This window comes from Zonotrichia leucophrys, chromosome Z (genome assembly GCF_028769735.1).
Source record: "Zonotrichia leucophrys gambelii isolate GWCS_2022_RI chromosome Z, RI_Zleu_2.0, whole genome shotgun sequence".
Lineage (NCBI taxonomy): Eukaryota > Metazoa > Chordata > Aves > Passeriformes > Passerellidae > Zonotrichia > Zonotrichia leucophrys.
In genome coordinates this window covers 44,954,695-44,978,247 of record NC_088200.1, presented here as the reverse complement: position 1 = coordinate 44,978,247, position 23,553 = coordinate 44,954,695, and the positions used below count along the sequence as shown (strand labels likewise).

The window sequence follows — 23,553 nt, the reverse complement described above, 5'->3', positions numbered from 1 at the left end:
TCTTGGGCAGTATGGACTTCCTTCAAATATCCAAAAATGATCTGAGGGAAAATAGTGAAAAGACTGAGCGAGATATACACATAAGTATAACTTTTCCATTCATATCCCTTTAGGGGTTTTTTTTATATTGTGTTTGGCAAAGAAAGACACCCTTCCTTCCACTCCTCTACCTTTTTTTCGATTATTTCTTTATTGTAAATTACATTGACTGTTTTTTTTTTCAGGATGAGAACACTGAGAATTTATCATCATCCCTGCAACATGGAGGTTGTTGAAATTATGACCCTGGATATTAGATGTGAGATAGCCTTGACCTTCCACATGATATTAAGGTCGTTTTACTGTCCAGTGCTCTCACCAATCTACTTCTATGAAACAGTTTTTTTCTGGAAGGTACTACGTTTCTTGTCTGTGGCAGTTTTGATCTGTTATCTAGTTTATCTGTTTTCCAGTGATGTTAGATGTCTGTTTTCTTCCTGCCTCAAATCCCAGGGTAAAGAGAATAATGTCTGCTCCCTCGAGCCTCTAATGCCCTGCTTCCAATACATGCTTTGTTAACTCTTTGAGTTCAGGTATTCTCTTTTTGAGCTGCAGTTCTTGGTGGAATGTTTTGCCTATAAGTGCAGGAAACAGTTCAATAGGACTTCAGAGAGAAAGCTAGTATCTTCTAGTATTAATGTTTCTCAAGGGTAGAGAAGAAGGTGATCTTGTTATTTGGATATTTTTAAAACAGCCTTCCTTAGAGTCCCTGAATTTGCACATACAACTGCAGGAACTATGACTTTCCTTTGCAGCTGTTCACAGGCCAGAGATTACAGGTTCCTTCCAAAACGATCCATCATGTAGTACAGCACTTACATGTTGACAGTATAAAGAAGATTCCTGAAGCCAAAAGTAGTAGGTAGGAGGTGCCTCCCTTGAGTTACAGTCCAAGGGAATTATTTTTTTCCTTATATGGTAGAGGTCTACTTCTTCGGAGCAGAGTATTGCTGTTTTAGCTGATGTTTCTTTAATAAATAAAAGAAAGCAAATGAGTAAATGTAAGTGTGACTTTTCCAGTGGTTCCAATTTTCAAAGCGTGATATTCCTAGGTGCCTCAGTGCCTGTCAAGAAGAAAAAGAACCATCTTTGGAAGCAGATGGCACTTAAGGGGAAATGTTAATCTGTGCATAGAAATACTTATTTCAAGAACCATGGTGTTTCATTTAAAGCCAAAAATATTCCATGACAATAAAGAAGTGTTTTACTTATCTGCATAACAAATAAGCAATTCCTGTGTGCATCATTGTTTGCAATTATATTTTATCAGATGTAGTGGGCCTGCAAATTTGTAGACGGGTTAACCTGGCACACCTGAAGAGGTGCCACAATGGAGGCTTGAGATATAAAGAGAGCATCCCAGAAAATAGTTTCCTTGTGTATTTTTTTCCTTATTTCAGCAGAGATATCACTATAAATAAAAACCCAGTTGTATTCTGTGTTTTTCCTACACTTACCTGTGATTTGGCTGCTTTAAGCCACTTTTGCTGCCTTCCAAACTTAGGTTGTTGTTTAATATCTGCAATACTGGATTGGGTCCCACATGCCTCTTTTTCTCATTGTTTTTGACCCAGTACATTTTTCCACAAAGGAATGGATTCCATTTGTTGCATGCAGTTCATTTGTTCAGACACAATTCTAATGATATTTCTGGTCTGGTCCAGAGTTCCTCTGCTCAAAAAAAAAAAAAAAAGGTACAGGAATGCTAGGAAAAGTAAAAGTGTAGCCAGGGTGATCCTTGATATGATGGTTTTCATGCGTGGAAAATTCTTTGATTAGAGGCTTTACTTCATAAAAAAATGAAAAAGGGAGGATAAAAGAAATCTGTTGCATCATCTGTGGCCAGCAAAGGAGTTTGTTTACTGTCTCTTAAAAAAAACCCGTAAACAAGAACTAAGTGCTTCAGAGCAAAATGGATACAATCAAACTGGAACTCTGTACCTCTGCCAGCAATGGGCATAAAAAGTTTGCCTGTGGCAGAGAAGAGAAGCTGAAGTACAGAGGGCTACAAAACGCCGGTGTGCTCAGTCAGATTCAGAGATCAGTAAGGTCTGTACAAGCGTGTAGGCTGTAAAAGCAGCAGAACACGCCTGCGTTGTTACAGTCTTCCTGAGGCATCTGCTATTGGTTACATTTGGAAACAGAGCCACCAAACAGGTCAGAGCTTTGATCTGACGCGATATGAACATTCTTATGTTCCCCATATGCTGCTACAACATCTGGCCACTTCTGTTAGCTTTGTCTTAGTAAGCCAGAAGAAATCTAATAAATCCTTCTATTACTGTGGCTACCAAGCTTTACATGCAGACCAGCACAATGTGTTTGGTGCAGCCTACTGCAAGGCAATACTCCTCCAGGTTTCAGAGCAGAGACGTTTCAGAGAAAGGGCATTGTTTTGTGCACATATAATATTGTGGGAGCTGTGCGCAGGAAGCCCCAAGCTTAGATTTTCACAGTGTACTGTGTCAAAAAAGCAACCATCTATCTGCTGTGAGTGTCTTAAGCACTAGAGAATGATAGCAACCCGCAGGAAAATGTGGTCCTGTGTGTGCATTCACTACACACAATTTCCAGGTGGGACTGTCAAAGTAGCCCTTTTTTCAGTTTAGACTAAGAAGTGGCTAGAGAATAAAAATCTGGTAATAACCGAAAATTTCCAAAATGTATCTGTAGGCCAACACACCACATGAAATTCCAAAGGTCAGTTATTTCTTCTGTGAAGAAGTACATAAAAATCCCTAATTGACAGACCAACCAATCGACCAACCATACCACCAACCAACCCATCCTCACCCAAAAAAAACCTCCGGAACCCAATCCAACTCAACTCAACCCCAAAACCCCACAAGTACCAAAACCAAAGCAAAAAACCCACTCCAAACCCCCAGCGTTATTGTTGGTTTTGCTGTTGGTTTTGCTCTTATTATATTACTATTACTATTACTATTACTATTACTATTACTATTACTATTACTATTACTATTACTATTACTAATTACTAATTACTAATTACTATTACTATTATTGATGTTGTTAGTATTATTACAACAATCAACAATCAACTCTTCCACCATGGGCCGCTGGACATGAAAAAGATGGGAAGCGCCCTTTCCAAAGAGGCGCCCCGCGTTCTCTGGGCTCTCCCAGCGGACGCTGACGGAGCTGCCTGGGGCCCTGCGGAGCGGGAAAGGGCTCTGCAGAACCCCCGGAGCCGGGGGAGGGATGTCCCGGCCGTGCCCGGCCCGGGCTGTGCCCTCCGTCCCCGCTGGGTGGTGGTAAAACGCTGCGGATGATCGCGCTGCAGTCAAGGAAGTCTTGGTCTGCGCAAGTAAATCACAAGGAAAAACCTTTCAGGCTTATTCAAATGCTGAGGGATCAGTGCATCTTTGCTGCCTGCAGTACCAGCCTTGATCTTCTTATCTCCCCGGAGACTGAAGGACCTTGGTAGCAGTGCATGCTGTGCCCAGAGAAAGCCCGGTGATGGACACTTTCTGGGCACGTACACACTGTTCCGTGGAATCACAGGATGGCCTGGGTTGGAAGTGACCTTAAAGGTCGCCTAGTTCCAAGCCCCCTGCCGTGGAAAGGGATACCTTGCAGTACACCAGGTTGCTCAGAGCCCCATGGAACTTGAAGTTGAATACTTCCACTGACCTGGTGCTCTCAACTTCTCTGGGCATCTGGTTTCAGAGCCCCGTCACCCTCACAGACAAGAATTTCTTCCTACTATCTGGTCTAAACCTCTTTCAGCCTGAAGCCATTCCCTGAACACAGCACTCCAGGTGGGGTCTCCCCAGACCACAGCAAATGGGTCCTGCTGGCCGCACTGCATTGGATGCAATCCAGGATACAATGCACTTTCTGGGCTGCAGTGCCAAGTCCCTGGTGAAAATAAAAAATATCTGGTGCAAAAGCAATTTCCAGCCATGGCAGGTTGTGGTGGCTCTTCCTTTGGCAATGAGGAGCCCTTGTGTCATGCCGAGGACCCTGCTATCCTGCCGCAGGAGGAGACAGATGCACCTGGACAGTGTGTGCGTGCAGAAATGGTGCAGCATTTGAAATGCTGCCTTGCAGAGAAGTATATGACCTCCCATCTCTATAAAGGACTGGATGAAGTAGCTTGTGGGACAAATAATTAAAAATTATTTAAATGCATAGTTTTAATCTAACTCCTTAACTTTCAGGCTTAAAAACAGAAACACAAATAAAAGTTTCCTGAAGTTTGAGAGAGATTGATGGAGGCTACTGCAGTACTGCCTCTCTCAAAGTAATCATTTATCCTAAGAAATTATGTTAAAAGCATGCAACATGTAAATGTACAGACACAGAAGAGAACAGTGAATGTGTGGTCAACACTTATGTTACACATTAATTTTCTTATGAACCACAAAGTACTTTTACTGAAGTTGTTGGGAAATGCACTAAGGTTTTTGTGCCTGAAATTTTCCTGGTTTATCTCTAGACTTTCAGAAGGTCACAGTTTATTCCACTTGCAAGTTGCAGAGCAGCTGAATGCTTATGGCAAAATTTGTTAGCAGCCTGATTTTTTCCTGGCTTGTAGCTGACAAGTTATTTGCCAAATAAGCTCTTTTAAATCATCATGTCTATGGTATCAGTTGGGCCTCTAAGACAATTTTTTTCTGCTTTTAGTCAAAGTAAGGTAGTATTGTGAGGTAACAGAGAAGCATGTTTTATAACAGCAACATCTGTGCTAGAGTGGCCTTCACCTTGAGTAGGAATACAAGATCAGTGCTGAAAACTACGAGAGCTAAGTACCAGAAAACTGAAGAAGAGGATAAGAAGGAACAATCTCAGTGTCAGGACATGCTCCCAGTCCTTGTGAGCTGGACCAGATGTTAAAAACGAAACTTGTAAATATGAAGCTGTTTCTAGACCAAGAGCACTCTCTTCTCCATATGCTCAAGATTGTTATTTATATCTCTGGAATAAAACCGCTCGTCCCCGTGTGGTAACTGACACTTCCAGATCAATTCAGCACAGACTGAACTGCTGCTGCCTGAAAGCAGTAGGGCCTGTGCTGTTGGAGAGGACAGGCCATGTCCTTGTTAACACCTCAGGAAGGGCAATCCCATCTGGCACTGTTTAGCTAAAGCTTTACAGGAAAGAAACCGCCTTCTGGAGTTTGTCCTTTTGAAACAAGACTGAGGAAATACTGAAGACAACTTTGTCTAGCATTTTCAGTTTTATCCTGTCATTGCATAAGGAGAAACTTTCCTTCTTGGAGGCTGTTGAAGAACTAGGACATATTGCACACTTCAACCTGAAAAAGAGATAAGTGGGGACACTATGACAGGGTCTGCGTCCTTGTGAGTGACATGACAGGCAGGAATTTACATCTCTTCTGTTAAAAGAAGATGTGAAACACAAGGTATAAAACTGAAACCCCACCTAGCAACTTTTTTTACCTCTGTCAAGAATAAAGCTGTGGACCTCACAGCCATGAAGTAATTTTAGTGGGCTTAGGGGAAGAGTGCAGAAGTTCATGAAAAACAGAGTCAGAAAGACCCTTAAATGGGAAGGGTAAAAAAAGAACCTCAGATTAAGTCCTTGAGCATGAAAACACTGCTATCTGGGAGGGCATACAGGGGAAGTGCTGCTGTGAGCTGGCTCCGCCTCAGGCAGCGCTCTTCAGCTTCGGGTTTCAAAAAACCTTTGATTTCTCACTCTGAGGCGGTTGTTTTCTTCCCATGTCATGAAGGAATTTACTTTGGACTGTCTTTGCAGACTTCTCAGTTGCCTCTCTGGCAAGTTGTCATGATTATTAATCTAAATATATTCTGTTACAACTTTCTTGTATTTATTGTCATTGGTGAAAGGCAGACATACTTGGTAGGGTTTCTGAAGCTTGAAGGAGTAGGAGAAGACTGAGACAAAATGGAATGAGGCTTCATCAGGCTAACCTAAGGTGCTGAATAAGATATAGAAGATGGAGTCTCTGTAGCATTCATAATAGTTTAAAAGCTTAGATGCAGCGTATGTCACCCTCAATCATGTCTTTGTAGTATTACTTATTAACAATGATCATAAAAAAATAATTGGCAAAATTTAAAGCATCATGTTTTCTACTGGTGGAAGAGAACTAGGCCTTATGAGTTCAGCTTCTTAGCATAGCAAAATGCTTTTTCTGCCAGTGCTTTGCTGGCAACCTTTGAAGAGGCACAGGCTGTAACTATCAACATTCCACCTGCAAATATTTAACCTACTTGCATTTCTTCAAGGATTTTGGGTCAATTGGAGAAAAAAGTGGTCTATAAATACTAAAAATACCTGCATTTTTCTGCATTTCTTTAACCTTATGATTTTGGAAGCCATTTGTGTATTTTGGATTTTTACTTTGAAACTGTGCTCAGCAGTCACATCGCCAAAGGTCATACATCTACACTGTACCTGTTCTTCATATTTCCTCTATAGTGAAAATCTTCAGGCCTTACAAAAATGTTATATAAGTATGTGCTCTTAGCTCTAGAGGCTTGAAGAGAGTTGAGCTGGTTTGAAACAACTCTTTAGCTGTCACTGACACAAGTCTTTTCTGGACTGAACATGTAAGCCCCAGGAATCAGAACCTCAGTGTAATAGGTCATGGGCTCCTGCAACTTCGCTTTCAGTAACTGATTTCTCTGCTGGTGAAGTGTTCTGCAAGTTTACATGGCTACATTAGAGAACAGAACTCCATTTCCTCTTGTCCTGGTGTTTGGAGGTAAGCGGCTGAAATGCCCTTTCAAGGAAGGAGGAGGGTTTTTCACACACAAGGTACACATCAGTTTAGATCAGAGTCTTCTTGATCTTCATTTTCTTTTGCATCCTGCATCTTACACTTTCCTCATGCTGCTAGGGTTGTTTTACTCTGTGATTGTCACCAAGCCAGCCCATAATAAATTGAAGGAAAAGGCTGATTCCAAGGAGACTTTTCCAAAAGAAATGAGTCATTTATATATTCCCCAAGTACAAGTATTACCACTGGAGAACTGATCAGCTGGAAGCAGCCTCTTGCCACAATGCTTGTGCTGTCTTCAGCCTGTGTAGATATACTGCAGAAATAAGGCAAATCATATGGCACCTCCATTCCCTCAGATGCACAAAGACCTTCATCAGTTGATTAATCAATTAAGTTTTTAATCAAGACCTTAGCAAACATATGATGATGTATGTTGAAGAGTGGACACTTTAATCCAAATAGTCCATACAAAAAACTGCCTGGTGCAAAGGAGGTAAATTTCTGGTTGCTCTGATAATCACCTCCCACGACTCACCAGATGCACTTAAGAGTCCTAACTTCCTCCATTACCTCAGCTGTGAGAATGCAGATGCCACTTGAGTGAGAAAGAAAGCAGTTAAATATACAGCTGCAGCATGAAATAATTGCTTCTCCAGTTCTCTTCTCTATACTCCCAGAGGATATTCCAAGAAAGTAGACCAAACCCATTTTTAGCTCAGTCTTGAATTATTGAACATACTATGTACCAGGCTATTAACCAAGGGAAAAAGTGGTTAAGAAAAAGACTTGCATGTATAGAAGAAGAGGATATTTATTAGAAAAAAACAAAGTATTTTTGTCTTCTTTTTTTTTTTAATTTTTTTGTTTGTTTTGTTTTGTTTTGTTTTGTTTGTTTGGGTATTTTGCTTGTGTATAAAGCAGGTAAATCATCATTTTAAAGCTAAGGTAAATCATCATTTTAAAACTAAGGTCTTTTTCACCCTATGAGAATCCAGTTCTCATTATAGGTAGAATCATTATGGGGAGTGCAAATGCTGTGAAATAACTTTTTTTTTGTTTTTGTTAAGGTCTCTTTATCCCAAGCGGATCTTACAAAATGTAATGTTAATTCGTGCACTGTATTCATGCCCTTGCTAACAAGTCTAATACCTCTCCCAGTAGAGGTAAGTCTGCAGTGCAAATCTGAGGCATGACTGCTGTTCATGCAAGCATCCATCTCACAGGTAAGGCAGTAAAGCTACCGCAGAGCAAGATGAGATATGTTCAGTGAGTACCCAGGAGCTGAGATATTGGGTGCCACAACTGTGCTGCTAGTCTGCAAAACATTCAGTAAATCTACATCTAGGTAAACTGCAAAACCACCTCTGCATACACTAGCACTGGTGGTGTTAGTGAGCTACTGATCTCAAATCATACCGGACTAAGAGAAGGGAAAACAGACTGAGATGTGTGCCCATGAGTGCACTCCATGGCACAGCTGGTACAGGTGTACCCACCAAAAAGAGCCACACTCACAGCATGGCATCTGCTCTGCCCTTCCCATTGCCTGCTCCACGATTCTTTTGGGAGCCCCAGGAGCAACTCCTCCAGGAGAATGGCAGGAAGTGGTGGAGCACTGAAAGAGAGAGGTACCTCCATGTGAAGGGAAAAACTGAAACATTGCTTTAAAAGCAATTCAAACACCTACAGTGGACATCTTTCTAAATGGTTACTGTTCAGCTAACAGCAGAAAAAAGAGCAATGAAGCAGCAAAATGGGACCTTAAAAAGCACAGCTGTTTCCCACCACTGCTTGTTGTGCTGATCTGCAATCAGGTGAAGGTTGCTGGCAGCTCAAAATTCAGCCTGACCACCTGGACAATTAATTCATTGTAACTTCCACACCACTTGCAAAAAAGCCACATCATGTCATTGCTGTTGGAGCTATGCATACGAGAAGATGAATAAATTATACAGGGCTTTTTGAATGCATCTGTGCAATCAGTGAGGAGGAGTTACATAAGGCTCCTCTTCCTGGTGAAGGGGAAAGTGCCTTTCTTCAGCACAGTTCATCCAGGGACAGGTTCTGCATAGGAGAGTACTGACAAACTCTCAGACACAGAAAATAAGGTGACAGTTTTCTCTACAATTCTCAAAAATTTCTTAGAACAGCCAAATCCTAGAGCCTATGAAAAGCTTGAGCAAAACAGCTTTTAGGATCTCAACAGGCACAAGTAAAACTTTAAAAGCATTTGCAGCTGGAGGTCTCCTGCAGGTTGTGCAGTCCTAGACCCTTTTGCAAAAAAGAAAGCCTAAAAGATGTACACATACACTTACAGGATCCAGATTCCATACTATCATAATTTCCACTCTGGCAGGCAATGTACAACCTTTCCAGGATGCCGGAGTGGTAAGACATGGCTCCCGTGTTGAGCAATCTTTATAATAACCATTTTGGTAGAGCTTCCCACAGAGCTTCCTGCATTCACAAAGAGAAAATTGTTAGGTAGCTTGCAGACACACGAGAGCAACCTTACAAGAGCACCTACAGTGCAAGGAGTGTTCCAGAGACTACTTCACAGTGCACAGTGTACAGAGCAGCTAGCGGCATCTCATGGCTAGTAGCAGACAGACTTTTTTCCCTTTTGCTTTAAGAAACCATCAAAAGAAGGACAGAGGACTGGGAGATGTCTCAAGACTTCTGCTTAGTGTTTGGAGAAGGAGGGAAAGATGCCTCTTTCAGAGATGCCAGTTGGAATAGTTTTATCTCCAAGTGAAGAAGAGTGGCTGTGCACACACTGAACTGCAATAAATGTATGACATTTATAAAAGAAAATGTGCTGTAAAGCACGCTAGCCCAGTGAAAGGCATTTTCCCCCTCACCTCTGCAGGGGGTTCTAAGTACCAACACAGACAATTACCATAACTCAGCTAATTTTGATATGTCCATTTAGGAAACAGCTTTGTTTTTCCCAAAGCTAATCTGCAGTTAAAAAGTAACTTTCTTCTCACGTGTGTGCGTGTGTGCATGTGTGTGCGTGTGTGTGTTTGTATAGTTATGCACTTTTTGTGACACCTGTGTGACAAAAGAAATCATGACGCCCAAGTGTTCTGGGTACTAATAAGAACTTTCCCATACAAAACCCCTGTGATTGCCACTGCTTTTGCTGATTTAGATCCTTTGTTCTGATCCCATTCTATAGCTGAATTCCTGGTTTAACCTGCTGTAACTCTTCTACTATTTTCTGAAACAAGCTGGCAAGAAACCAGATTTCAATGTTCATTTCCAGTGCTATTTAAAAATAAGAGAGAGACATGTTCACTAAAAACATCTCTGCTGCCTGTGTCTTGTTGCAGATGGACTCCAGCCACTGATCAGAAGCCAGTGGAGCAAGCAGCAGATATGGATTGTAAAGAAGTCTGTTCATATTTCATAACTGGAAGGATGCAATTATGTGTTTTTTCTTCCTATGTGTTTGTAGCTTAGAAAGAAAAAGCCAACAACAGCAATAACAGTAATAAAAATAACCTGCTATGGACCAGAGGCCTATTAGAAAAAAAAAAGTTAAGTCATCTCACTACTTCTGTCTCACACTCCTCTTTCTGTCTTGAGTTCCTTAGGGTTTTTTTAATTTTTTTTTTACTAACTTGACAAAATATAATTTCAGTATACAATAAGAACCCACCTTCACAGGGAGCAATAAGAATCCAACCACTATTAGGCATTTTATTGATTGCTTTACATATTTCTAACTCTCTGGAGGGAACAGAGAAGCATTTCTGCATTGCTCCTCTTCCTCCTCATTTTTGCTCTGCAGTCACTGACGCAGGGGACTCCAGCCTGCAGAGCTCTCTGCCCGCTGCAGTGCTGACAGACTCGGAGTCAGCAGAGTGCTCTCCCCACGGCTCCTGCTGGCACAGCAGCGGGATGCTGCTGCTGCTGCTCACCCCTGAGGAGCTGGCACCTCTCAGGGTAGGCACAAGGCTGAGTATCCACGGCACAGCTCTCTGCAAAAAAACACAGCTGTCAATTATGAAATACCATTCTGAGGAGGGCATCTGGAATAAAAAGCAACTGTCACAAGCTCTGAGCTTCTGAAAGGCTCAGAGAAGAACTAGATGATCTTCGGACAGTAATTGTAAATGTAGTTTATCCCACCACTCCAGAGCAGATAGGCTGAGGCTGGGACAGCTGCTAGCAGTTATGCAGGAGCTCTCTGGCATAAAATTGAAAAGCTATGTGGCTGCAGCTTGTTGAATAAGAGATCAGACAAGCATATGAGCAGAGAAGGTAGATGAAATAAAAAAATACAGTCTTGGGTGACTGTCTTCAGAGATAGCCTTCAGAGAGGCTAAGAAAATTCTTTTAACATACTAAGTCGATGAGACAAATGGGAAACCATATTCTTGTTTACAGATATCAAAGCTATTTTATTTTTCCAGTCAATTTAGTAATACTGCCTGTCTCTGTGTTGCTTTTTCAACAGTAATATGTTTCTCAAAGCTGCTAATGCTGTAAACTGGCTAACAAATTTGCATGTGCCAAGACATCCTCATTAAGACAAGGGGAAGAGATTTGCTATTCAAATTAGTGGGACTTGAATACATAGCAGGTCTGGCATTTCCTTATGCCTAATCTTCTAGGAAAGTAACAATCTTTTCCTTACTGAAGAGATAAATGTATGGAAAAATTCTGTAAGTGTAATAGAACATGAAAGGAAAGGAAAAAAAAAAAAAAGAAAAGCAAAGAGGGAGTGGAAAGGAAAGGGAAAGAAAAACAAGGAAAAAGAGAAAAAAGAATTTGCCAAGCATAGAATTTATACCTATGCAGTTAGTAATAAAATTAGTATTGCCAAAATTCAAAGTAAGTTTGAACTTTCAAAGGAAATTAAATTTTTTAGTCACCAGTGCAATATTTAGAACAAAAAACAACAACAACAACAACAAGAAAAGATGTGGTTTATCTCTCTGCAAGGCTGAACTGAAGATTATTGTGATTCTACCTATGTTCTAAAACAAACTTAATATTTTAAAAAAAGACAATGATGTTGAACATGGAAATGGAGAAGGCAAATAAAAACATGGAAAGGGAAACTATAGCCAAAATACTAAGATTAGGCCAAATTACAGAGTATTTAATAAAAATAATTTTGAAGGTATCTATTATTTATTTTAAAAGCATGCTTTATACTATGCAACTAGAAAATAGTCTGAATAGTACCTCTACAGAGAAAAAAAAAAGGAAAATGCAGATCCAGTCACTAGGCTGGAGTTATATGATGATTAAGGTCACATTTGCACAATAGCAGATCATCTGGCAGAGGAAAGCTGAGCTGGACAGAGGGAGTGCATGATTCTCATTTCTGTTGACTTAGCCAGCAGATGTGACCCTGTCCATGGACGACAACTGAAGACAGCTCTGGTGGAGAGACCAATTCAGTGCTTTGCTTTACATGGGTAAGGTTTTGGACTGGATTTACTGCAACATGACCACTGCCTAAAAAAACCCTAATATCACAATTTTGAACAAAAGAATAGTTAAAAACTTGGTTGCAAATGGGACACAACAGAGGGCAGCTGTACAATATTCAAATGAAATGAAAGCTTAGTACCTTTATTTAACAGAGTACCTCAATTTTCAGGTTTCTCAGATGAATAAAATCTCACAGAGCTCTTTGGGTGGACTTTTAACAAGCTTTTAGTACACTGCCCTTTTAATATACTGCCATATGCAAAATTAGGTGATATAGCAGGGTGTTGGACTGAAGATTATTCATAGTCACATGTAACAGGTTTTACAGCAATAAAAATATGGATGATAATCTGATGATTGGCTGTTTGAGAGAATTTCTGCTGAAAATCACGGTGACTTTACTAAGTCTTTAAAAAGTATCATGCCTTGTACAGTTTATGTCCTTTACTGATGGTATTGTTAAGTTTATCCATGCTCTCCTTGCCAGCTTCCACCTGAGCTTTTTGTCCTTATCCTTTCTTAGTACCCACAGGAACTATATTTTCATCCCTAAGGAACAGTAAAATATTTGGTAGAGAGGGAGGATCTTACTGTAAATTGTATGCCTTTCAGCACAGTTTCAAGGAAGTTTTACTTTGTTGCTGTATCACTAACCACAATGCACCATCAGGTTGATGGCAACTTATGTACACCTGATTTCTTATTAAGTCTGATCTCAGTGAGGTCAAGGCTAATCTGTTCTAACATCGAGACCTTCTGCTTTTGTTTAATATAGCTCACTGAGATTAAAATAGGATTAGAGCTCATCTGATTGGGAGAATAACCTCTGCAGATGAACTCTTCTACTGTTCTTTTGAAAAGATCACAATAGTGTCTTGCAATGGCCAGATATATAGTTTCTATATATCAATAGACATAAGTCATTTGGTTGTTTTTTTCATTTGTCCCTGTGATAGTTTTGAAACCAGACTTATTATTTTCTAGAGTAAGATCTAGTTGTTACTATGCACATGGAATTCATGATTATGGATTTCAGAATGGGTCATTTTCTCATTCATCTCAATGCATTTTCAGTTCACTACAGCAGTAGAACTAAAACAAATTTAAATGAATTAATGGAAACTGTCAAGAGGTACATTTAATAAAGTTTAAAATTTCACCTATTTTATTACCCAGTTTGAATTTTACATGTTCTTTCTTCTTTAAGCACATGCTAATACTAACTGTGTAGAACTGTGCTTTCACTTCACCTTGGTTCAACATCTACTTTATACATAATTACGGAAAAAAAACAGATCTATGTTATCCAAAAGACATTATCCAAACTTCATGTGTAATGAAACCAAGCATAAGGATTGCCAAAAATTTAAACTAATAATACTTTTCTGTGGGTTCCCACCTCCCCCCCAGTATGTTCAGTAAAGCCATTCTTCTGCAGTATTTTCAATCTTGACACAGAAAATTTAATATTAAAGAATAAGAATTTGATGTGAGCATAAAAGTAAAGCAAAAGGAAAAAGAGAAAAACTATTTGGTCAATGTGTTCTCATTATTCAGATTCTAAGAAATGCAAAAAAAATGTAACTGTCTATGATTAGGATTATATAAAATATCACAGGTAGCATGCAGTGAAAAGATCAGCAGGGAGAGAGTTCTGAAAATGTTATTTTTGCACAGACAGTCTGCTTGGCTGCTGTCCTAGATTTCAGCCTGCTCTAGGTGGAGGTCATGCTGTGGCTAAAGTATTTAGCAAGGTCAATCTGACCAGCTCAGTATAAACCTGGAATAACTCTACTGAAGTGTAGAACAAGAACAACTGAGAAGAGAACATGGTAGTTTTGCCCTGGTTGCAGTACTACTGTCCATATTAGCAACGACACTAATAGATTTCAGGATTTTTTGTCTTTGGGATGTTCCTTAGCCATTTTACTTCATTGGTGCATGATGTTATCTTTTGGGTGATGTTATTTCTTAATAGCAGTCTGAGAATCATTCTGCTACCCCACCTTCACTAGCAGTTAAGTTTTTTGTCCTGCTTGGGTATCCAAGTGAAGGAAAAACCTCTTAAATGGCAGAGGAGAACACTAAAGAGTTGTTTGTGTTCTTAAAAAATTCTTAGTGGGAGCAAGAGAAGATGCCTTTAATGATCTGTGCTAATTACATTTTCTAAACTGTATGGGGTGAGCTCACATATGCTTTTTACTTCAAGAGACAGAGCAGCAACTGAAAGCATCATGTATCTCCCTAACATATGATGATATCAGTATCTTTCCATAAAGGTTCAGATTTTTTATCTGATCAGCAAATTCATAGTTTATAATGTAAGAGTATGCAACTGTGTGAAAACATGAACATAGAAAGAAGCAGCATTATTGCATATCTGGAAAATAGATTGCCACATGAGTTTGCCACATGACTGTTTAACAAAGTCTTTCTTGCCAGATACTCCACAACTCATCTTACTGTGTTTCTCATGTAGGTGTAAGTTTGATTTCTCCATAAGGAAGCTAGAAGAGCACTTGAACATTGAAGCTGCACATGTGTGTAGGGGAAATAATATTTTTAAAGCTAAAGCAGTAATCACCTTCATAATCAGGAGTTGAAAATGCATTCTGTGCTGTATGTTGTCTTTGAAATTATTTCTTAAGCAACCTTTCTTGGTTGCTTCCTGTATGCTAGGAAAAGCAGTGCAGGTTTGTTTGCTATGTTTAGAAAACATAAACATCCTGCTCTTCTAACTCAGTAAATACGGTCTTTTTTTTCCCATATGCACAGAAGAACAATTTTATTTTGTAAAAGCAAGAATTGCCATGCCAATGGTGTGGCACACCTACAACTAAAGTAAAAGGTCTCACTCTTAACTTAGTTATCAATAAAATAAATTTAATTTTTTCCTGTGCATCAGAGGTTCTGGCCAAGCCAACACCAGAAATACTTACGTTGCACGTCAGGAAAAATTTGGTCCCTTTACAAAACTTGGTCATTGTTGACTGGAATTGCAATAGTATTCTAACACCTCAGAGACACCTTCTGGGAAAAGAGGTCACAGACTCCTATGTGATTGTTTACTGAAGTTTTTCTTGCCAGATACTATACAACTGATGATGTCTGACCATGGGATGTTGTAAATTGGTCCTCAGTTTAAGTAACTGGTGGGAAGGTAAATGTCATAATTAACAGATCCTGCAGAAACTGATTCAAAAAAGTTGGTGGGAAGTCATATAGGAATAACAAATCAGCCAACTCAAATGACATTTGATGTCAGAGTGTGAAGGTAGGTAGTACTGTTAAATGGCAAGACAACACCATTAAATCACAGCATGCTGCTACAGAGGTTTTTGGTAACATCAGCTTGAAAATGGGAATATGTTGTTAAACTGTGGTCTGGAACCTGACAATTGGAAGAATTATGATGAAATGAGCAAAGCTGCACCCAAGCAAAAAAAAAAAACCTATTTGAAATTATGGGAGCTGTCACATATTCATAAACCTATGATGGAAACTAATGATTGGAAATCATAGGAGTGTCATGTAGACTTATTGAATGAATGACTGATACTGTTTTTCTTCAGAAGAAAGGGGAAGAGAAAAGCTATAGCACATGGGAGAGTCCAAATTTGGCAACACATACATCAACACAACTCAGAATACCAACTCCTATAGGAAAAGACTAAATTACTACCTCCTGAAATTCCCAGCAACTGGATGAGATACTTAGAGACCAAATGTAAGGAGTTAGAAAGCCTAATTGTATTTGACAGTGCATAACATAAAATGTTAAAGTAGTATTATGCTTTGGAAGAAACAGGTATGCTATTGGAGCTGAAGCTTTAGGAAAATTTGAAAATCTCATGGAGGTCTGTTGTAGTTGTTGAACCATCATGCAGAAAAACATGCATGCTTCCAGACCTCTGGGATCTGCAGCAACCCGTGCTTGCTGGTGTTTGCAAAAGTGCAGACCTCCTGTGGGAATTCACAGCAGCCCAATGAATGCCTAGAGCTGGTTCCCTTGGCCTGTGGTACTCTCCAACACACCGTGCAGCATCCATGGGCCAGGACTTGCTCCTGTGAGGAGCAGCAAGGAAGCAGGACTGGTCTGTGCCTCACGGCTCCCCTCCTCAGGACCTGTGCCTGCAGGCAGCTCACCTGCCCACAGATCCTCAGCACTGCCCCAGAGGCAATGTCTGACAGGGCATCCCAACTCCAGCTGGGCAACACCACTTGGCAGTTCAGGCTAATTTTCTATGGGACATTTCCTCCTCATGTCTCCATTTCATTCTTCATACATAGAAGATGATATAGATATGTATACACATCCATAGAGCACGAGGTACTGCATGAAAGCAGAAGCACCCTGGCCATTACCTCTCTCCCTGCAATCCTCTTCTCATGTTTATGTCTTTTACTCTCCTCTAAAACTCATGACACATGTGCTCTGCTTACTTGTAGGAAATCTAAGTTTGCTGAAGTGCAGATAGATGCTGTTTGGCTCTCACGTATGCTGATTTATCAAGAGAACACAAAATTTCTGTTCCAAGTAAAGTTTCAGCAAATTAACTCTACAGAATCTGAGTTTAGTATGCCTACATAAGAAGTTTAATTTTGGGTTTTAAAATGTATTAATCACCCGTTCAACAAAATTATGGACAGAAGGTAACTGATGAGAAAACAAATCCAGTGAATAATTACACTTCCAGTTTCTGTTGCCAGCAAAATCCTTTGTTTCAAAGCAGACAGATTTTTCTCTGTCACTCCCCCAAAATAAAACATCAGGCTGGAATAAAAATGAGTACCAACTAGACTGGCAAGAGTTAAGCACCACACAAACCCCTGGCAATTCAGGTGAGTCCCTCAACTGATCCATCCATTTTGAAATCTTGGACTAGCTAGGGCACAGGTTAAACAAATCAAAACATTTTTTTTAATAATCTTTATTAAATCGTTTTATTTATTTGGGCCCTTCAGAAGGGACAGAAGTTACTCACAGATGGGACAACGTTTCAGAAGTAGATTTGGCTCTTACAGTTTGCAGGCAAGCCCACACAGGCCACAGAATGGAGCTAGTTCCATTCTAAAGGCACCTAAGCCACAAATCCTTTGGTTACTACGTTAACTCTTACACTGACCCAAGTGACTTTCAACCCTGCATGTGTCCATTCCAAGCTTACTTCCCACACCTAGCATTCCTCCCCAAAATGTCCCTCCAGCAGGTGCAGCCTCTGCCAGACTATGATTTTTGCCTGTCCCAAACCTTTTTGCATTGGTGCATCTGTACTTCAATACAATAAAGCAAACAGCCTGCATGTAAGGGATAAGATTTGAAAGAGTAAATTTCCATGGAAACTACAAAGCACCAACGCTCATCTTAGCAAAGGCCACACAGATCTCTGATGCACATGTAGGGCATCTACGAGTAATGAGACCCATCCCTTTGTGCCTGAACACCACTGCTGGTGCTGATTGACCCTACAAGTTCTTGATGCACTTGAGGAATGAGAATGTCCCTTTAAAGAACAAAGAAAAGGAAATTTGTCCAAAACATGTGAATTAGCAATTTGGCCTTCTTTTGCTGGGAGGAATTTCTAGTCTTTTGCTTGAGCAGAAAATTTCAGCACACAGCCACCCTTTTCCCCAAATCACGCAAAATTGCTGCTTAACATGATATTCTGTCTATTCACTGTTTTCCCAAGAAGGTCTGACAAGAAATTTACTGCTGGGAAAAAACCCAACTCATACTGTCATAGGTGACCTGCTGTGTTCAGTAGATGCATAGAAATCAGCCACACTGTTCTGAAATATCTGTGTATCACCACATTAATTTCCAGGCCTGTTCTTCCTAAAGAAATGACAGAAGTGTACATTACAAAAGGTGAGAAAACTTCAAGAAGGAGCTAAAGCTTTCATCTCAAGGCATTCTGCAGTAGATCTGAACATGTTCTTTCAGGTTTTAGGTTGTTCTTCTCTTGCTCTATGCCAGCAAGATGACTCAAAAAAATCTTTTGCTCCGCAAGGGTTGTCAATCATTTGTGCTACATGTTTAGAGAGAAAGGACAAGTTTAATGGACTTTCATTACCTGGACTCAGCTGCAGCAGTTCCCAGGTGCATGGAGAGTACCAAAAGGCACCACTTTGCTTTCTTGCCTCCCTGTTGTCTACAGGCACAGTATACAGAAGCAGACTTTTACAAGTGAAGAGAATGCCCTTAGTACTAAGCATTTGTGTCTCAAACTCTCTATACAGCTCATACTAAGAAAATCTACTGTTTCAAACCCTAAGTCAGAGCCTGTGTACAAACAGTTGCCAGTTGGTTTTGTGAAGAGTATCATGTTTCTCATACTTTGGTGAAAAGCTTGCCCTTGTAGCACCAGCTGAAATATCATAACTGACAAAAAGTCTGTAAAGTCTCTCTCCTTTTACCCACTTGAGAGTAGTCAACCTTAGCTCAGCAATAGCATTGATTAGAACCACTTTCACTTTCTCAGAACACTTTAAGTTTAGTTAAACTGATGGTTCTAATGTTGTTACTGTCAAATACCAACTTTTAAACTGTTCACTTACCTGCCAAAACATTACATGGTCAATGTAATACCTGCTTCTTACAAGTACAGACTTTCACCTGCAGAAATGATCATGGGTGTGTGTGAATAAGGCTTCATAAGAATTTATTTAGCTTACTTTCCCTAGCTGGTGCTGAGAAATACAAATCTGGAGTACCAAGATTATAAGGGAATCAACGTGCATTTTATACTACACTTATAATGCTTGGCTTCATTTTAACTGTGTGTGTAAATGTTAAGCCTCCTTTGACCTGGGGCATGGTGCATACCATTTACTATTAAATGACAAGAGATCATAAAAAGGCTACTCTTTCCCAGTGATTACAGAAATCAGTAAAGATGTTTACTTATTCTTGGCATTAAAATGGAGTTAACTGAATACATTTTCCACTTATATGTAAATTTCATGTCTTTTAAACACAGCTAAGGAAATAAACCAAGATGCCTCAAGCCAGTGAATGTCAATGAGGCAGTCCAAAACTGCCTGAAAGCAGTAGTAAAAGATGTTTGGAGCAGCACATTCTCAGATCTTTTGGCAAAAAATACTTATCACTGGAGACTGCATTCAAGGTAGCACTGGCTATTTGGTATTTAGAGGGAGACTTTTAGGTTCTGCAGGAGCTGATGCTGGTGGTCCAGCTGCAGAGAGTTGCAAAAGTCAACATCTCTTAGATGTGACATAGAACAGAGGTTCTTAGCACTAAAGATCACATATCTGGGAGAAAAATAACCCAACAAATCCAGATTAAGTAATTATATCTGTCTTCTTTCATTGTTCTTAATGTAATGAACATATTACAGTGATCTTTAGAATGTCTAATGGGTGATGCATTTAAGTTTTTGAATATTTAAACCACCTTCAAATTATATTTCACTTGTTTATTTCTACCTTAGTCTGTGCACTAGACTGCATCATAGCCAAAATAGATTAAAAAACAACCCAACCACTACATACAGATAGTTGCAGATCTCATTTTTGTATTTTGTCTTAAATTTTAACTATAGAAACAATTCTCTGCAGTTTCTCTTGGGCTACTGTGTTGGTTTGTTCTGTTTTTCTAATTATTAAAAAAGTTACTACAGTAGATAAAAAGATCACTGCTCTTCATTTATGATCAGAATCATTCTACACAATACAGGTTTGTAAGCTTCAGAAATTTAAATAGATTTTGGGATGTATTTCTCCAAAAATCTCTTAATAAATGAGGAAGATTGCACACACTCAAATTATTAAGGTCATGACAGAGAGTCTTTCATTTTTAAAAAAATATGTGTCTTGCATCCTTTTCTTCAGAAAATTTCTCAAATCATCAATTTATTTTGGTTCAAATTTCTATTTTGGATTCTGGTTCCAGATCCCATTGTTAGTTTGACAGGTCTGGCTTTTTTCTTTTCATGGCACTAATTCCTTCATGCTGCTTCAAATCATTCTTTCACCTTACTCTAAAATTCAAGATAGTGCAACTCAGCGCCTTGACCACTACCAAATACAAAGCCCGCTATGTCAGCTGTTCTTTGAAAGATTTTTGTTCCTTTTGCAACCACTGCGAATTTTGAAATTCTGTCAATAGATGGGGTCTCTTGTCTACTGACCTGGGCACGCATTAGTCCACGATATAAGCACTTTCAGTGCACGTGTGCAGGACTCTAACTGAGCAATGCTAATTGGTGCTACGCACGCAAGGACCTAGCAATGTAAGAGGGAAATGACTCATGAATTTCTTTTCTTTTCATTGGCAATGTCAAGGGGTTAGCATCGACTACAATCACAAAAAGATTTTCTTATCTCTTTCATTTTGCTTCCTCTGTACTCCAACTCTGTGCATAGTTAAGCATGGTTCATAAATTCTCACTGTTTCAAACCTCACTATTTGAGGAGAATATTTACTTCATATTTACTTCCCTGAAATAAATCCAAAAGAATGCAAGAATTTACCTGAAAACTAGGTTACTGCAGAGATGAAGACAAATAACTTGTAATTCATTGAGTGCAAGAATATAAGTACAGAGAAATGGTAGAAAAAGGGAGTTTCTGTGTGATGATCCAGCAACAAAGACAATTTAGTTTGTGAGAGGAGTATTGGGGTCAGTGGGAGACCTTCCCTTCCAGCTCTTCCTGGCCAATGGCCTAGTCATAAATATATTGGGTGAGAAACCAAGAATTGTAGCTAGTATCAAGTTTGACCTCTGCTCCTGAGGCATTTCTCAGTATGAGAGGTCACTGTGAGCTGAGGCCTTAAGCAATGTGAGATGTGGAACTGCAGGGAAATTGGCAAGGATGCTGGAGTCCATCCACCAAACCAACAACTGTTCCTAACTCTGCTGACTTGCCACCTTGCAGGTGCTCTTATAAATGGGGTTGGTAGACCACAGATTATAGTGAAATAAACATTCTTGTTGAATTCAGGGCAGCTCACTGGGGTTACATTGGATAAAAGGCACTTCAGAGGAGCAACTTATCCTATCTGAAAGAGATTGTAATGTGAAAGCTAAAGACATGTTGCTCCATACTGCTGGGTTTTTTTGGAATTACCCTGTAGTTTAAAATAATCATTTGTGTATAAAATACCCAGATTTTTTTAGTGAAATTCAATAATGATATTCCACAGAGTATTTTCTTCTCTCATAGCACTGTTGTGTTATGTTTCACTTAGGCTGTTGTGGCTCTGCTCTGAGATGGTCCTCTCAAGCCTAGGTAAAGAGAAGGAAGATTTATACTTTCATTGAATGAAACTGTCCTTTAAGGAGACTGGCATGTTATAATAACAACATTTACAATTGCCTTATGTCTAAGTAGTATTTTAAATATTATATTAAAAAACATGTAATTCAGTGTTCTGAAAACATGGCCAAAAATCTTCTGTGTTTAAAGTTATACTCAGTTTATATATTCTTATCACTTTATTCACTAGCAGAAACTGGTATTAAAAAAAAAAAGCAATTAGTTTTAGCCTCCTTAATAAAATTGTTCATGGTGCTCATTGAAACTATGGACTATACTGGTACCATCCCCAGATTTCTCATCTTATTTATTTCTAAAAACAAACAAATAAAATAGACTAAAAAACAAAAACAAAACCAAACCAATAAACCAATGAAACAAACAAACAAAAAACCCCCCAAAAATTCCAAGCAGAAATAAACAAAAAATCTCCTCAAATACTCTCAAAGCCTTTTACATTAATTATTTATTATTAAATGTATGTTTTCATTACAACTGATTATTATATAACAGTACCAAAGCTATTTCAAAACGCATGTCGTAGCAAATAATATTTAACCCACTGCAAGAAACAGAAATCTCAGATGGTCTTTGAGGCTTAATAGAGAGCAAATACTAATAGTTGAAGGTAAAGCACATATTTTGCATCTTTTACAACTAAATCCCAAAGTCAGGCTAGTTGGCTGTATGACAGCAAACTACAATAGTTACAGAGTGATGCTGGTCTACCATGCCATTTTAGCTTGTGGTATTGACTCTAATGAAGAATATTTACCATTGTGTATATGCTCATATTTTGTTCCCCATATATATTGAGCACCAATAAGGAACACTCCTAAGTTAAGGCAATTGTAGCATTTACTCATCACTAAGAATTTTTCTTTCTGAATATTAACTTTAGATGTCCTCTTTAATATTGGCTACTAGAAACTTGTTACTGCAGTTAATTTAAAGATGTTTGATTAATTTTGCTCAATATATTCCTCAAGAATATATTACTCAGGTAATATAAACAGTTTCTGCTCTTTAAACACTATGGTTTATATACAGTGTGTTTGCTTAGTATCACTAACAATTAAATTATTCAACATACTGATAATGAAAACCATATCCATGCTGTTCCAGTTTTTATCTGGGATAGAGTTATCTATAAGTGCTGTCTTTCAAATTTGTGTTTGAAACAGTGTTGTTGACACAGGGATGCTTTCATTACTGCTGAGCAGGGCTTAAGCAGGGTCAGGCCTTTTCTGCTCCGCACAGCACCCCACCAGTGAGTGGGCTGGGGGTGCACAAGGAGCTGGGAGAGGACACAGCTGGGACAGCTGGCCCCAAATGACCAAAGGGATATTCCAGACCATATGGCATCATGCTCAGCATATAGAGCTGGGAAAAGGAGAAAGAAGGATTCTTCACCCACAGCTACCATCCTTTCAGGACCAAACCTGCTCCAACATAGCCTTACCCATGCTAAATACTCTCTCATGGGGCATACCTACTCTCCCTGGCTACACACATTGAGGTGCTCCAACAGTGAATAACTTCAAAGTGTTTCTTGCTGCAGCATGGATTAATCCCTGAGCCACAGTCCTCTCAGAAGTGTCTCTGCAGTGGTACACATAACCATGGCCACAGATGCTACCAAGCTGTACAGACTGTGGCACAGGCATATCAATGCCACAGACACTCTGGGGTGCCCTGCTCCCTCCTGTGTGTACTCACTCACATCACTCACTCACAGGTCACAGTGCCTCTCAGCTGATTTCACAGTGGAGTTCCAGCCTGCCCAGTGCAGTAGCACAGAATTGAGCAGTGATGCCCTGGCCATCTGCCAGCCCACGCACATCACCACAGCTGTTATCAGAATCCCAGGCCCAGCAGAATAACATGATCAGCAGCACAAGCCCTATGGCAAGCAGTGAAAGCAAAAAGCAGTCATTAATAAGCACCAGACTCTAATATACAGCCGGGCAACTCAGCCCCATGGCAAGCACAGAGCCTGTTGATTAATAGCTAAGCAGCATAACTGCTGTAAATTTTAATCTAGCATT

General features: G+C 39.6%; 1 protein-coding gene across 1 annotated transcript in view; it reads left to right on the top strand.

Annotated features, from left to right (window-relative positions):
- Positions 1-3,965: 3,965 nt before the first annotated feature.
- SAXO1 (stabilizer of axonemal microtubules 1) overlaps positions 3,966-23,553 on the top strand; it is a 21,594-nt gene continuing 2,006 nt past the window's right edge. The window contains 3 exon segments of the mRNA XM_064736785.1: positions 3,966-4,117; positions 10,111-10,163; positions 10,572-10,726. Of these exon segments, the coding sequence (XP_064592855.1) occupies positions 3,966-4,117; positions 10,111-10,163; positions 10,572-10,726 (360 nt within the window).